The 16,978-nt window shown below is 42.4% G+C and overlaps 1 protein-coding gene across 6 annotated transcripts in view; it reads left to right on the top strand.

Moving 5' to 3' along the window:
* Positions 1-16,978, top strand: part of SPATS2L (spermatogenesis associated serine rich 2 like) — a 176,684-nt gene that overhangs the window by 145,738 nt on the left and 13,968 nt on the right. For all 6 annotated transcript variants that reach the window (XM_082630130.1, XM_082630134.1, XM_082630131.1 and 3 more), the window contains one exon: positions 14,697-14,755. In XM_082630130.1, coding sequence (XP_082486256.1) covers positions 14,697-14,755 — 59 coding nt within the window. The remainder of the gene's footprint in view (positions 1-14,696; positions 14,756-16,978) is intronic.

Genomic DNA, 16,978 nt, shown 5'->3' with positions numbered 1-16,978 from the left:
GCGGCCATGGCTCACGGGCCCAGCCACTCGGCGGCATGTGGGATTTTCCCGGACCGGGGCACGAACCCATGTGCCCTGAGTCCACAGGTGGACTCTCAACCACTGCGCCACCAGGGAAGCCCAGAAAAAGCAATTTTGAGATATCTTCTTCTGCATCCCTCAAATCCCACTCCAGAGGAGGGCTCTTTATCTGCTACTAAAGCCCTGTTGGTATCCAAGCAGAATCACACACAGACCACCAGATATCATTGCTGTGACATTTAAAATATTGTGTCTTTTTCTGGAATATAAACTCGAGAAGGCCTCCCAAAGAAGAAATTGCCAGTGGGGCTCTTGCATTTCAGAACAAGCCAAGCAGCAATCTGTCCCATATTCCCACTTTACTGCTCCTTGGGTACCCAAATAATATCAAATTCTTGGAGCATGCAGCCTTGGAACTACTTCAGTTTGAGTCCAAATAAGACCATTTTTCTTCACTTTTGCAGATTTATCACATATGGTTTTTCTGTGCTCTTTGGGTTTTTTGTTTGTTCTCTTTATAAGTAACTGAACATTGACTGAAAGATGATGTCTGTAAATGCATCTGTACTTTTCTCCGTACCAAAGTGTACGTGTCTGCACTGTAATTACACACTCTCAGAGCTCTGTGGTCATCCTTTGCCTCGCTACCACCCGGAGAGATGCTGATTTCGCTGGGCATAAGTGAACCCAGAAAGAGGGGTTTTTTTTGTCTTTAAAGAACCCCAGGTGATTCTCTTGTGCATCTGTGGTTGAAAACCATGGACTGAGAATCCTGCAGAGGAGGTGATATGTCTGGGGCTGGAGCAGTGTTTGCAGCCAGATGAATCTGCCCCCCAGGAGACAGGTGGCATGTCTGGACATATTTTGGGTTATCACAGCTGTGGAGAGGTAGTGCTACCAGCATATAGTAGGCAGAGGCCAGGATGCCACTCCTTATCCTCGTATGCACGGGCCAGGATCCCCTGCTCCACCACCACCCCCAGCAAAGAATGATCTGGTCCAAGGTATCGGTAAGGCTGAGAAAGCCTGGGTGAGAGGAAAGGGAGAGGAAGGTTGCACAGCCCTTCTGCGAGGTCTGCTGTACCTCCCTTTGCAACGCACCTGAGTGCCTCTCTGCCCCTCCCCCAGCCGCCCTCCTACCCACCGCTGCAGACCCGAGGGAGGAGATTTCCTTCACATGCCCAGATCAGGCATGTACCCCAGAACACAGCCATAGTGTCTTCTCTTTCCACATCAGTGCAGTCGCGAGATATTTTCCCCATACTTCCTGAAACATAAACCTTCTAGCTACACATTTTAAAGGTCAAATTACATTTTTGTTTCCTTAAGACAAGCAAAAACAATTACACTGAAGTGTAGAAAATTGAGGGCTTTGCTGCTTTGTCTATTTTTCATTATGGAATGCAAGTCAGTCCTTAGGAGAAAATGGAACAATTAAGAACTGAAGGCTGTAGCTGGTGACAGGCCATCACTTTCATTCACCATTCTGTCTCAACCTGAGTCTTTTTTCTCATTTTGCAATAAAACCGAATATCACAGTGGGGACTGGGATTAGGATGAAGATCTGAGGCATGTGAAGATAAATACAGTAGGGAATTGTTCCATTAAGTGTCTCTTTGGGGGATTATTATTTTCCTCGGGCTTTAGTCAAGCAGCAATACTACTTGGTGTTCCTGGCTATACATGGTATATATCCATCTACTCTGATGCCAGTGACATCTTCAGGTGCGCCTGCCCTTGTGCTATTTAAATTGAATGACAACAGAAGGTTTTTGTTTTTGTTTTTGTTTTTGATTTTGTTTTGGCTGTACTGTGCCACTTGCAAGATCTTAGTTCCCCGACCAGAGATAGAACCTGGGCCCCCTGCAGTGGAAGTGTGAAGTCCTAACCACTGGACCGCCAGGGAATTCCCAACAGAAGGTCTTTTTGCAATCTTATGGTGCGGTAGTAGTTGGGCAAATACTTGTTGACCATTGAATTACCCTCTCATAATTAGGAGAATATTGAAATTATGACAGTCTGTCTACTCTGATAGATAAGTACCGGGAAAATATGCATTAGGTGAAACAAGTCCTAGAATCAGATCTGTGTCACAGAATAGGTGCTGTGAAAACAAGCAAATGGGGTTTTTGAGTTCAGTCACGTGTAGGGTGTGGGTGTAAGCATGAGTGATGAGTTGGGCCTCCTTTGTAAAACCACGTGGCTGAAACAGCAAGCATTCTGAGCATGCCCATGAGCATCGAGTGTCTGGAGCAGTGTGTTGGCCAGTAATAAAGTAATGCTTTTCTCTGTGCCGTTCAACAAGGGATGTTACCACCAGTAGGAGAGCTGACGTTAGGAACCTTTGCAGCCACTTAGTATTGTCATGTGATAACTTCACCAGGACTTCGGTTCCCTATTCCCACGTTGTATCAACAACGTGTTAAATGATTGCTAGATTTTGCCAGCTCCTTAGCCTATACACGAGACACAGGCAAAATCAAGAGTCTAACATTACACTTTTTTATGGTTTTTAAAAGAAATTTAATACAAGGTCTCTACGTCCTTCTGCTCTGGAAAGGAATACATACTTCCCATTGATCAAAACCTATTGCAAACAAAACTTTCTGACTAATCTCTTTTCTTCTCAACAGATGGTTTTTCTAAGTGCCCACCTGCTAGTGACTTGTACTGCACAGTAGAAATTAAACAAACCCATTCCTTCTCCCAACACCCAATATTGGAGATTATACCAGCATATTAAAAGAACACACATTATTAAGATGAACATCCACCTGCAAAGGATCAAGAGACAATAATAGAAGAGGCTAATAAATATAGTTATGCCTCAAGAGAGCCATAATGAGTTTTTGTCGCTGTCCTAGCCGACAAACTGCCCCAAATGGCTCTTTTTTCTTACTCTGCACCAGTCCAATAAACAGAAATCAGCTCCAGGAGCCATTCTGAAATCATGAAAAGGGTAAATACCTTATGCCAGGGAGGAACTCAAGGTCCCTGTGACTTTGGGTCTATGGCAAGTCCCCATGGTACAGGGCATTTCATATCTTGCCTTGTTTGTGACTGTGTGTCATTCTAAATAGGGGTAGCTCGCTCTTTGGAGGTGAAAGCTTCTCTTTTCCTATTCTCTTTCCTCCCTGAGGTTTTTCTCTGCATTAGATGTTTCCCCAGGGCCACTGCAAGGACCTAGTGAATCAGTCAACATGAAGGAAGAGCGGGCTGATAAATATGGAAAGTACAGAACTAGCCTTTTCAGTTGGGTGTAGTCCCCAGGAAACTAGCATAAATAGCACCTTGTATTAATAGCTTCTCTGAGCTCCATGTGTGATTACCTCTCTACGTCATGTCAGTGCTACACTTAGCCTTGGGAGACAGCTTTCCTTCACTGTAGCCTTCTTGCAGAGTAATAAACCCACAAGAAGAGCTGGAGGATAAGAAGTTGATTCTGATTTCAGCTTGAAATTCGAAAAGATTTTCTGAATCTTTTCCGCAAATGAAGGCTACCCATCAAACCAGCTTTGTAACATGCTCCTGAATAGGAATTGTTAGCTTTCATCATAGAACAGAAATATAAAAAGGAATTAACCACATTGTTCTAACTACACAATCCCAGAAGGAAAGTATGTATCATTTGTGTGTGTGTTTTGAATTTACAGAATAATCCATTTTCACTGAGAAAATAAGACAAATTTGTTCCTATACATTAGTAGAAATATAAATACATTATAGTTTGAAAAGTGGAATATCCTAGATCACAATTTCAGAATGGATCTTGGAGCTTATTTCTATTTATTAGACTAGTACAGAGTGAGATTCTGTAGTCTCTTAGAGTGAGACCAAGGAGAAATTTTGGGCAGTTTGTCAGCTAGGACAGCAACAAATCATACAAAAACTGTACCTGAAGCCAGTATAATAGAATAGCCAATTCCATATATGTATGTTACATTATCCTTCTAGTGACAGTGACCTTTGATTCTTAGTAGGCCATATTCGAACAAAAGTGACATTTTCCAAGGTTTATTAACAACATAATTAAGAGGTGTGGGGTGTAGACTTAGACAGAATAGGGTTTAAATCTCATCTCCACGTGTTCTAGCTCTGAATATAGTTGAGTTTCTTAACTTCTACTCAGCTACAAAACAGGTGTACGGCTGTCACTTTCTGGGGGTTTTGTGAAGATTCATGGACAAGATATGCACTTCTCAGATTATTCTAGAAAATCTCTTGCCTGGCCCATGATCAAAGTTCAGTCTAGGCTGGTTCTCTTCTCTTCCAGATAAGCATTTAGTAAATGTCTTTCCCTCTCTACCAAGACACTGGGAGGAAGTTAATCTGTTCCACCTTTCTGTTTATTTAGTTATGCAGTAGATGCCAGCTGTAAGATATGGTATTTCATCACAGCTTTTTACTGTTGACTGCCTGATGAAGAGAGAAGTAAGGCAAAGGGACCCCTGATTCTGAATGGCCACAGTTGTCACCACATCAGCCTTCTTTCCCCTTTCCCGTCTTGCCATGCCTTCTCTCTACCTTCCCTTCCCCTCTCTTCATTCATCCACCCAACAGAGCCCAGGAGCTAGTGGGTGAAGACAGAAACAAGTGTGTAATGCACGATGGCAAATACTGCAATGGAGCTGGGAGTGGAGGAGGGGAAATCAACACTGGCTGGCTGGTTAGGGAAGGGTCCACCACAGAGGTTACATTTGAGCTGGTCTTTGAAGGGAGACTAGTAATTTATCAGCCTGAGACAGGAGAAAGGATTCCATGTAGAAGAAACAACACAAGGAACCAGAAATAAGAGAGACCACGGTGTGCTCTAGGAGGAGTGCGTTCCCTGGGTCTCACTCCATCGATAAATGAATTTTGAGCACATCCCTCTCAAACCAGAAAATTTATTTATAAATCATATATGTGTACTGTGGTTAATCTGTATACTAAAGATTAGGAAAGTCTACTTTTTAGAATAAAAAGTAAGTACATGGGACTTCCCTGGTGGTCCAGTGATTAAGGCTCCACGCTCCCAATGCAGGGGCATGGGTTCAATCCCTGGTCGGGGAACTAAGATCCCCCATGCCGCATGGTGCAGCCAAAAAAAAAAAAAAAGTACATACAGTTTACTGTTTTCTTTGTTGCCCCCATTTGGGAAGCCACTGGCTAGGTCAGGTCCTAAAGAGGAGGGGTAGCAAGTGAGCCTGGAGATGCTGGCTGATGAGAGCCTTTTGGCCCAAACCAAGAAGTCCACATCCTCTCCCCTCCCCTCTTCACAGGAGAGGTAAGGAATTCAGGAGACCCCAGGAGGCCAGAGCAGTGGAGGCTAAGCCTGGCTGCCTTGGGTTGGAAGTGGGCCGGCATTTCTATGAATTTTTGTGCCACATCAGTCTCCTCTAGTTTCTGTTCCTGAGTTATTCAGGTTCAGTCACCATGATGGCTTCTGCATAGATGCCCCCCATCACCCAAAATTGGAGGGAAAGGCAACAGTGTTCAGAGTGGTTGGCTCTATTTTGGGTATGAAACAAAGAGAGATTTTGCCTTGTTTTATTTTGAAATTTGTTTTATTTTATCCTGCTTTGTACATTTCCCAGTTTTTTTTAATGAGCATGTAAAATGAAGTAAATGAAGAAGAATGTTACTTCCTTCATTGGTACCCTTGTGCTATAACAATGCCCACAGATAGAAGTGTGCTTTCTTTTCTTTATATGTAGTTTGGTTGTTTTTTATTTTTTAAAAAAGAGATGGTGGTAAGTCATGTCACTTTTATAGCTATAGAAACTGACATACAGGTTAGTTACTTTCCCTCAATAGTGATCTCCATGGAAAGAAACAAAACTAAAAAGTAATCAGCAAAGATAAGAAATTACATTATTAAGCCAAATATATGTAAAATTCTAAATAGAGGTATACAAGGAATACAGATTTTTTAGGTGAACATGTGATGTTGTGGGAGTTGTAGAATTTGCAGGATTTTATAACTCTGATGTCATTTTTTTAATTCCAAGAAGAAAAAGGAATCCCTGTCTGTGTTTGTTTGTTTTTTCAATCAACTGTGTCATCTGTGAGGAATTCCAGGATTTTACAAGCATTGGGAGTTAGTCCTTATGCTACATTTGTTCGTGTCTCATTCCAGAAGCATACCTCGGACAGTGTGATGACATATTCATTAACAGTAATTTAAATCATTGTCGAATTCCAATATAAAATATGCAGACTAAGAGATATTAACATTAACAAATTATATTACCTCTGATTAAAGAAATAGAAAGAAAATGGGCTCAACCTGATTGGCAGATTGAGTGCACTGGCCACATTCACTGGCAGCCAGAGGGGTGTAACTCTGCTGTATATGTCAACAGTGATTCATGCTTAGAGGACACTCTGTTACCCTGAGAGTCATGATTACTAGGCAGCTTCAAAGAGTTGTGTCCCAACCCCAGCTGACAGGCTGTAGACATGTATGCTGGGTTTTATATGTTTATCACATAACGCTGTGGAATTCAAGAAATCTTTAGATCAATTTGTCAATCACTGCTGCACTCAGAAAAAGAATTCCAATTACAAGAAGAACGCAGGTTGTTGTGAAACCAAAATGCAAAAGTGTACAGAGTAGAAGGTAAGGGACCCAGGAATCCCAACAAAAAAACATAAATACATGAGCATAGCCAGCTACTTGATAATGAGCCTGAGATAAATTGGCAAGTGGAGTTGGGTAGGAGAGACATTTCTGGGGTAGACTTGGGAGGACTTGATCACGTGGGAAGTGAAGGAAGGGGTGTCGTGGAAACTGGTGAGTAGTGAGATCAGTAACCAGCAGACGGGTGCAGGAGTGGGGACAGAATGGACGTGCAGGGGAGGAAGAATATTTTCCCTCTGCCCTTCTGGGTTCTTGGCTGAGACCCTGTAATAAAAGACAGGTTAACAAGAGAGAAACAAACAGAAGTTTATTAACATGTACGCCTCATGTACACATGGGAGAGACCCAGGGAAAAATGAAGAACTCCCCAAGGTGGCCTGGAATTCAGGATCAAATACCATCTTCATAGGGAAAGGGGAGAGGGGGTGTAGGCCTCTGAGGGGAGAGTAAATGACTTTTAGGAAAGATGAATGGGTCCTTAGAAGAACAGGTGGAGGTATGATAGCTTGTGACACAGTCTGCTGAGTGTGGTGTCAGGTCTAGTCTTCTCTCCTTTGATGGGCGAGAGTCGGCATCCTCCCTGGTTGGTGAAACTTCTGGAGAAGGAATTTATGACAACTGAGTTCCTTTTAGACAATCTGTCTTTAAGCAGAAAAGGGGAGTTTGGAGAAAGCCTGTCCCTGCATTTGCTGTTTTTCACGTGCCCACAGCTCATCATGATCAATATACCAAAGTGCCATATTTGGGGTGGCATATTCTGCTAGCCTTCAGGGAGCAGAACAGAGAAAGGAGGAACAGGGAATTGACAGCCATGCAAGAGCGTGGGCACCATTTGTGGGCACCTGTCGTGTTAGGGCTGCCTGTCCTTCTGACCCTGAGAATAGAGAACCATACACAGTCTTGATGTATTTGTGCCTGTCATGCCAGGGACGCCTTTGGTGACAGCAACAATAATTGAGAAATGGGTGGGCCGAAACCCCTGACTAGTTTTGCCCTGGGCCAAGAATTCCTGGTAATACTTGGGAGATTGGACTAGACATGGTACCCATGGTAACAGTAGAGTACATCCTAAGTATATAAAGGGAGGTTTTCTGCCCTCCACCTGGTGGGCACAGTCCTCTCAGCCAGGGCAAGGGACGTAGATGCCTAAACTCCTGGGCAGTACAGGTGGCCTCTTCCATCAGTACCAGCTCCCAGCTCAGGATCCACATAGCGGCCCCTGGGTGCTACTAGGCTGCCAGGCGCTCAGCAGGCATTCCTCCCGTGGTCACAGTTCTTACTCCTGATGCAGCAGGTAAGGAGCAGGGCCCACAGTGGGGGGAAATGTTTGTACATTACCCTCTCTCTTTAGTGAAAGAAATAGAAATTCTTTAAACAGGAAGTCTGGCTTTACAGCTTATCCCTCCTTCGCATGCTTTAAACTGTCTGTTACGGGCCAGGAGGGCTGAAACATCCCCTTAGCATTCGGTAGGATCCTTCCTCCCCAGCAATCTCCACATTCTCTTTCTCTCTAACGGGCCGGCGGTCTGGAGGCTCTGCCCCGTGATCATCCTGCCAGCAAGCGCGGGGCTCTGTCTGCTTCCTGAGGCTCTCCACCTGCTTTGTTCTGCTTGGCAACCGAGGAGTTAAAGAAGCTCCGCACCGAAGCACTTCGTCCACCAGAAGGTCCTGAAGCAAAATTGTCTGGGATCAGATAGTCGCAGGCCGTTTCTCTCACTATGGCCTCCCTGAGGCCAGCTCAGGAAGATGAAATGTAGCCTAGTTTTAACTCTCTTAACGTCTGACTCTGGCTGCTGTTGCAGATTGATCTCGTTCAACTCCTATTGAAATCCTACTTTCATTCCTCAGTATCCGCCAGAAGCTTCTGCCCTCCAGCTTCTCACCCACTGACAGTCCTGTGGCCGCTCCCCATCACGGCATCTTTGTTTATGAAGCACACCAGACTCGACGTGGCTCCTTCGAGCTGCCAAATGAAGCCGTTTTGTCTCTCAGTATCTTGTCTCCACATTTAAAGAAGAGTCTTTCACAGAGCAGAAAATGATAAATCTATTCCTGCTAAAGTGCCTCTCTGTTTCTTTTTATTATTGTTATTATTAGTCCTCTATAGAAAGGAATCAAGACAGTGGAAACATTTTTATAAAATGACACTTTATCTCTGTGATTAACAATATAATAAACCATGAAGGCTCTGCCATGGTCATCTCCCTCTCCTTACACCTTATTGCTTTAATAATAAAAGCTTTTTTATGGCAAGAGAATAAAATTTTACTATCCAGGCAGTTTAGATAAAATGAGAAGATGTGTTTTTGGAAGGATAAAGGGCACATCTGAAACATGTGAGGTCAGCATGGGTTTTATGTGAGCTCAGTTTATGTAGAACACGTTTGATGTGTCTTCAGTCTGGTGCCCTCCTGAGGACTTTATCCAGCCATTTAGAGAACTTTCAGTGGTCAGCGCAAAGCCGATTAAAGAGTTCTGTGTTTCTATCAAGTACGGAGGATCACCGTTGAAAAGCAAAAATGCCCCAAACCTGAATTGCAGAGGATTAGTGGGGGAAAGTACAAATCTCAGTAATTTATTACCATCCCAATTTACAAACAGAATCATTAACTACGTGTCTTGATTCTGAGCCAAACCCTGTGTGGTTTAGTGAATATCGTTGTACTTTTATTCGTAAGCTTATGTCTCAAATGATTAGATTCTGTCAGTGACAAAAGTTATATAAATTTTTGCATAAAGATGATTTATATGCAAGCACCACAGTGTACCAATTAAGGAGTTTCATTATTGTTATGCCATAGAAAAATAAATATGCTGTCTTCCCTTCCATTCATCACTGTCAAGCAGTTTTTGTCGAGCAGCCCACCATGGTCGAAGACCATAACATTGAACAGAAGTTTCCTAAAACTCTGTCAGAGCTTCTCTGAAGAAGGGATGATTAAGCAGAGACCTGAAGGAAGCCTCAAAGTGAAGGAGATGAAGAAAGGCAGAGCCGGGGAGGAGAGCTGTCCTCTAGCAGTGGGAAGGGCACGTGCCAAGGTCCTGTGGTGAGGGGGAATTAGAGCTCATACCTCCTGGGGTGTTGGGAAACTTCAATGAGATCATTCCAGTGAGGCACTGGTGCTCTCCCTGATGGCCTCGCACAGTAAGCACTCAGGAGGGTTAGTTACGAGCAGCTGTCATTTTGAGGCTGTATACACAGTGGTATCTCGAAAGCCTGCACGTGACCTTCCTGCTTCTCCAGTAGGAATGGGGACAGTGACACTGCCTGTGATTTTCCTGTGACTCGTCTCCTCCCTCTGTGCCATTCCTCCCTCCTGACCTCCATATCTGCTAACTCCCTACTGGGTTTTGCCCAGCACCCTCCTCTTTTATCCAGCCTGCAGAGTTGTCCTGCGTCAGGCAGCACTTCAGTGCGTATCTCTGTCTTGGGGTCTCTAAGAAGATTCAGTGGGACTTGTAAATGGCACTGAGGAAGTGACTCAGGAAGCTGGGTGTGGCCCCCAGCACTGCGGGCATTTAGAAAGTGTGAGACACAGGGAATTCCCTGGCGGTCCAGTGGTTAGGACTCTGCACTCCCACTGCCGAGGGCACAGGTTCGATCCTTGGTCGGGGAACTAAGATCTCGCAGGCCCCACGGTGCGGCCCAAAAAGGTGTTAGACGCGGCCTTTCATCTTGGACATTCCTTTGGTCTGGCTCTCAGCTTGCTGTGATGCTGGTTCCTCACTGTCTGACAGCCTGCCAGAGGACCGGCCGGCTTCCGCTACTTCATTCTCTTCATCTTCCACATCCTCTTCCCTTAGTATTCCCTTCCACAAGCCTGCTGCCTTGAAAGGAAAAAAAAAAAAAATCCAGCGAAACTCTGAGGTGCACCTTATTGAGATTCTCATGGGAGGTCCTGGGGCACGGCCTCGAGCTAGCACCTGGATGCTGGTTTGCATCCAGTTCATGGGTTCTGAGCAGGGTCCTGACTCAGCAGAGATCCCTTGGATTGCTTTTATGCATGAGTTTTGAAAGCAATCATACATTGCGGTGCTTGAATTACTAAGATGCTTGAGGACAGTCTTTTGCTGAAATACCCAGAGGAATGGAAGCATGGTTTGATGCCAACTTCAGAGGCTTTTCACATCCTCCAGTGGGCATTAAGCAGATTAACAATTTATTGTGTATAGCCTTCATCCCTCCTGTTGCTAGCCCAGGAGGCCTAAACTAACCATTGTGTGAATATCCACAATGTTTAATGTGTTAGACCTGGGGATACGGATTGCACCCCAAATATCCATCTTGTAAACTCTCTGGGCACATAATTATATTAACAAGTTTAATCAACAAAAATGCACTATAATCTTGTAGCTGGTAAAGAAATGAGCAAAGGCCCCTTCCTACACCATGCTCTCATCCAGCACACACACAGGCTGCAGGGTCCGTGGCCTTGTTTGGGGACTGAGGACGTGGGGACTACATGAGGCTGTCTTGGCACTGTCACTGCGGTCCACCCCCTCCTGCCCCCTGAAGTCTAAAGGTACCCCATCTTGTATCACGTGGAGGTATTTGCTTTGGTTGTGCACCTTGCATGCTCTCAAATCCTGGAGACTCTACTTACAGCCTTCTGGTTGATGGAGGGTGGGCAATTCTAATTTCTTCCTCCTGCCATCATCATTTTCTTCCCTCTCCATCTGTTTTACGCTATTTCCCCAGCAAGTTCGGCAGGTCCTCTCACCCTCTTCCTCTCAGCTCACCCAAAAGAATGGAGGCTCCACAAGGATGGCAGGAATCTTTTTTTTTTTTTTTTATCCACAGCTGTATTCCCAGCTCCACCCTCGCCTGGCATGTGGCAGGCACTCAGCAAATGTTTGTCCAGTGGATGAATGTTTTGTCAGTCTCTCCAGAGACTGGAGTCTTCTAGTGCTCTTTGTGACATATTCTGTACCGTCACCCCACACTTGTGCAAGCCGGCTTCACTTCGTTGATTAAGAGAATGGAGCAAGTCTCACCTGACCTGTAGCCCATAAGTCAGCGGAGTCCCAGCCCCTTGGACTCCCGTTTCATGTCCGCTGGAAGTCAAAAGACCTCTCTAAGATTTGTGCCAGTTCAGGGATGCGGATGAGGCCCGACATTCTCAATGCTCACTCTGCCTTCAGGCTGTTGCTCTTCCCATTTCTCAGCCCTGCACTGACCCAGACGTGAAACCCAGCCACTTCCTCTGTGTGTGTGTGTGTGTGTGTGTGTGCGCGCACCCACACACGTTCAGACCATTCACACCAAGCGTGGTGAAGGTCTGGACATCCCAAGCAAGGCTCACATCACACACCTTACAGTGGATACCTCACAGTAGCATATGTGGTCCTCCTGCTTCTGGAAGCTCCTTTGCTCACCCCACTACTGGTGATTTCTCCCCACCTCTTCACCCTACACAGCTCCCAGCGTTCTGGCTGACTCTCTCTCTTTTCACCTCCTTTTCTATAGTGAATAAACATTCAGAACATTGTCTCAGGTAGAATAGCTTAGCCGTGTTGTTATAATTTGGGCTCCTGACTCCAAATCTCTAGGTTCTCACCTTATCTCCCTACCAGCTTATCCATTAGCCTTGTTTTTCTAAACTAACATAGAACTGCCCTCTCCAATCGCTTGTGGCTACATTTGTGAACTTGACAGGAAGGCTAAGTATACCTCATAATAACAGGAGCACAAGCCTATTGACTTCACTCAGCATTTCGTACAATTAACGAATATGTGCTGGTTTATGAATAATGACCTCCGGAAAGAAACGCAAGAAGCTGGTGACGGTGGAGACCTCCAGGGAGGAGGACTGAGTAAACTGAGACAGAGTTTGGATAAAGACTTCCTTCTCGCTGTGCACCTTTCTGTATCGTGTATTTCCTGTGCTTAAAACACACTGACATCATATGTGTTTAATGTCAATAAATAAGGTACAATTCTCTTGATACGCTAGTTACACCAAAGTGGTTATAGCCAGTGACCTAAAGCCACATGCGTCATGGGGAGAGCTGATGTCTATGCTTGATGGATTAGGCTTCGAGCCCAGTTCTGGAGAATTTGCCGTTCCTTGTTCACGTCAGCTCTTTCCATGAGGATTTCCTGGTTGGAAAGCGCCAAGCTCTTCAACACACAGTCCTTACTCTCCAAGTGTTTAGTTTACATCATTTGGATGAGGAGACCCAAACTCCTAGAGATACATCCCAGGAGCCACTTCGTACCTTGACAAATGCTACAAAATATTTCCTCTTAAGGGGAAATAGATTTTCAACACACTTTAAATTTTAAGAATACATCTGATGGAGAAAAAAATGTACACCTGTTGGAACAATCTGAGTAGTAATAAATAAGGATGTTCTAAGGATAATAATTGCAGTGTATTGAAGCACATTAAATATGAGTTCACAATTAAACTATACAAACAAGCAAAAAAAAAATCTCATTGGTTACTTTTGGAGGAGCCAACTATCATTTTGAAAACTGATAAATAAAAAGAGAGAACCAAGCATTTACCCTGCCTATGCAAACTGTACTTCATGATAACCAAATAGTTGATAAAGGAAAATTTCTCTTTATGGAAGTTTTCAGTAACTAAACCAAGGAGTGAGAGAATTTGAATATCCTCATTTCTCAAACCCTCTTGATCTAGGCAGTGATCACCAATAGCTGCTAATATCATAAAAAATAGAGAGGTTCTTTGTATTTCCTGTACATTTATTTTGAGATGTATAAAGTTGAGTACCTTCAGGTTTAATTTTTTTTCAGGAGGAGTATTTATAAGTGTGTCCTGTCATGTGTCTGCTGATGGAAGTACATAACATAATTTCTCCTGAAATAAAAAACAAATATGAATTTAATCAGATTTCTGTATCTCATAACAAATTTATAGAAAATATAAAGGAATGGGTTAAATAATACCATGGCCATGGAGTCAGCAAAATTCAGACCTTGGACAACTCTACAGGACCTGGTTTCTTTAACAAAGGAATTGCAAGGGAGGAAAAAGAAGAAAGAGAGATGGGAGGGAATGTAGAGATTAAAACAGATTTAAGAGACAGTCAACAAATTGTCACGAACAGACCTTATTTAGATCCTGGTTCAAACAAACTGTTTAAAAAAAATGTATGGGGCAATTAGGAAATTTTGAATATTGAGTAGATATCTGATAACATTAAATTATTGTTCATGTTTTTAGGTATTACAGTAATACTATGGTTATATTCCCCAAAAGTCCTTATCTTTGAGATACCTATATTGAAATATTATGGTTGAAATGAAAATTTTAAAAATCTGGCATCTGTGCTTATTTACACATAAAAATCTGTGAAAGGATACATAAGGGATTTGTGATGATGTGTTGATACTGCAAGGGGAGCAAAGAGTCAGGATGGGAGAGAAATGAACTTTTGGACAGAAAATTATTACTTTTGCAGGTAATACCTTTTCAAAGGACTAGCCAAAAATATATTAAATATAATGGAAAAATGTTAATTTAACCTTGCAAGGCTTATTTGGGGGAATGAGAAGGCATAGACTCATTATAGAGCATGTGGATGGATTGACCCAGAACCATATTTCTCAAAGTGGGTCCTAGGACCCTCTGCGTCAGCATTGGGCCCACCTCTCTCCCTCCCCGCCCAAATCTGGGAGAGTGAAGCACAGAGACATTTGAGAATTACAGGCCTTGATAACCTGAGTGCCACCTTTTAAATACTTATTATATTGTTTTGGAACTTCAAAAATTCATAGGGCAAAAATACTCCCAAATTGAAATTCAAAGCAGTGCAATTCTGAAAGTCTGAAAAGGCTTTTTTTTTTAGTTTTGCTGACAATGATTTAATCAGCAGATGTCACTATGTAACTCTGGGAGCATCCCTTCCATGTTGCCTCATTTTTGGAAAGGCAGAGTCTGCTGCTGGCAATGTAACATAGAAATATTTATGGTAATCTTGTATTTTGTTTAATGAAAATAATTTTTCTTTTACTTCCAGTGCTTATTAAAAGTTTATCTTTGATTAAGCATTCTTTGCTTTTGTTTTTGTTTTTTTCCCCCAGCATCATTGACAAAGAAGTTTCATTAATGGCAGAAATGGATAAAGTTAAAGAAGAAGCCAGTAAGTAGACACATGGTTGTTTGATTAGGAGTCTCCCAATCAGAAGTAATCCATAGGTCAGATTGACAATGATACAGATTCTGAGTGGGGTCCAACAGGATGGAGTAGTAGCACCCACTGAGCGGAGGGCAGAATAGGCATGCAGCAAAGAATAGGTGCCAGTTGAGTTTATTTAAAGTCCAGGGAGACTTTTGTGCCTATAGAGGACTACTTATAGTTAATTGGGTTTAAAATGACATTGAATGTAGTATTAAATTTTAAAACATAAGTTTTTATGCCTTCGCAACTTACAAATCTTGCTATACTACTTATACAATCCTTTTCACTTGTTCTTTCAACTAACTCAAGTTTACCAAATTAAGTTCCCCTAAAATATGTGTTCTATTTGAAGGTTACTTCAATTCCCCTTAACATTTTGAATTACATTTGTAAATTTAATATATCTTATTTTTTTCAAGCACTTCGGATACCTGACAAGGCAAACTCACAAACCTAACCAGCAAAGTATTCCAAGCTCTTAAGCAACTCTTATAAGATTAATAATTCAAACTTAGAGATGTATTAAATGAAGTTCTCTTAAAACACTCCAATTCTGTTTACAAACTCAGCCAAATTCGCTAACACCTGCCAACTTAACACCTCAGAAGAAAATCAGTTACGTGTTTGAAATCACAAGTGAGATTGCGTAATATACAGAATACTCTATATTTAAATAATGAACACACACAGACAATCTTGATCATTGCAAAACTTTTTCTGAATTTAACACAAAATATTAGTACTCTGGGTTTGATTTATTTTACTATTTTTATACCTATTTCTAAACCTTTCCACTGCTGTAAGGTTACCCAACAGCCATTAGGGTGGATTTGCCATCTCAAATAGGCTGAGGTTCATGGGTTGGAAATTTCAACTGAGACAAGATTGCTCAGTCAGATTCAACGCAGGCGTACATGCTGATCCCTCTTTTATTTTTAAATTCATTTGCTATGTTAATGGGAGCCCTAAGAACATTTTTTTTCTTTTTTTTTCCCCTAAGACCATATTTTTCGGCTGGGATTTAGTTTTACAATCCATATCTCCTAGGCATTTTAAATTCTTCATCCTTACCCAAATCTTATCTCATAAATTGGATAAATGGCAGTCTGCACCCCCAGTCAGGTTTCAGCAAAATTCCTTTACTTTTGACTTCAGTGCTTTCCTTTTTATCAGTGAAGGATCAGACCAGATTCTTCATTCTTTTAAAAATATTTTTCTTGCCTGGCCCTTGGCCATAAATTCAGTAGTTATTTTATGGAAAATAGCTATCATTATTTTTGTTAGACAATTTTTCCAAATAATTTTAAACAACATTTTAGAATCTAAAATACAGCAGGTTTTATTAAATAAAACTAAATGTGATCCAGGGTTAAGCTGTGGAATATTTAGATAGTTACACAATTTCTTTGACTGTGAAGTTATTTTATTTTATTGAAATTTGTTGATTTCTTCAGTAGCAGTAGATTACCCCATGACTTGGGATCTTCCCTGTTTCTCAGGTACAGCTTATTTTCCCTTTTCAGTTTCATATCCTAATGATAAAAATGTAACAGCCAACACAAACACAAATGTTTCTCTAGCACCAAATAGAAAGTTACTAGCACATCACTTCTCAGAGTTTAACAAAGGGCCTCAGATTTCAAGGGCTCATTCTTCCTTCTTGGGACAGTAGTATTCAGTCCCAAGACCTGTGGAATTTGGGCATCTCTTGAGAGTATCCCCATTTTGAAAACTCATTCAATCAGTAAACATTGACTGTGTGCTTCCTTATGTGCTAAGCACTGGCAGAGAGAGGGACAAACAGCAAACAGATAAATCTGGGACCTGCACACATGGAGCTTTCAGGCTAGCTGAAACGGCTAGTTTGGTTGACAGGGTTCCCCTAACTTCAGGAATCGGTCCTGGTTTAGAACTGCCCAGCACCCTGGGGAAACCAATTTGCTTACCTTGGAGGTGAACAGAAATGAAATCAAATCCAGGTTCCACCCATTTACTGGCTGTGTGACATTGAACTATTTTGTGAATTTCTAAAGTCAGGTTCCTAATCAGAAAAGAGGGCATAAGAAGAGTGTCTATATCAAATAGTTATTAGCACAGTGCCTGACACGGTGTGTATAAAAAGAGAAAGGCTCATCTTAGTAGAGAGGTTAGTCCAACCCCTCAGAAAACAGAGGTCAGAGGGGT

The sequence above is a fragment of the Mesoplodon mirus genome (genome assembly GCF_964341445.2).
Source record: "Mesoplodon mirus genome assembly, chromosome: 8".
NCBI classification, from domain to species: Eukaryota; Metazoa; Chordata; class Mammalia; order Artiodactyla; family Ziphiidae; genus Mesoplodon; species Mesoplodon mirus.
This window is presented reverse-complemented; position numbering and strand designations above follow the sequence as displayed.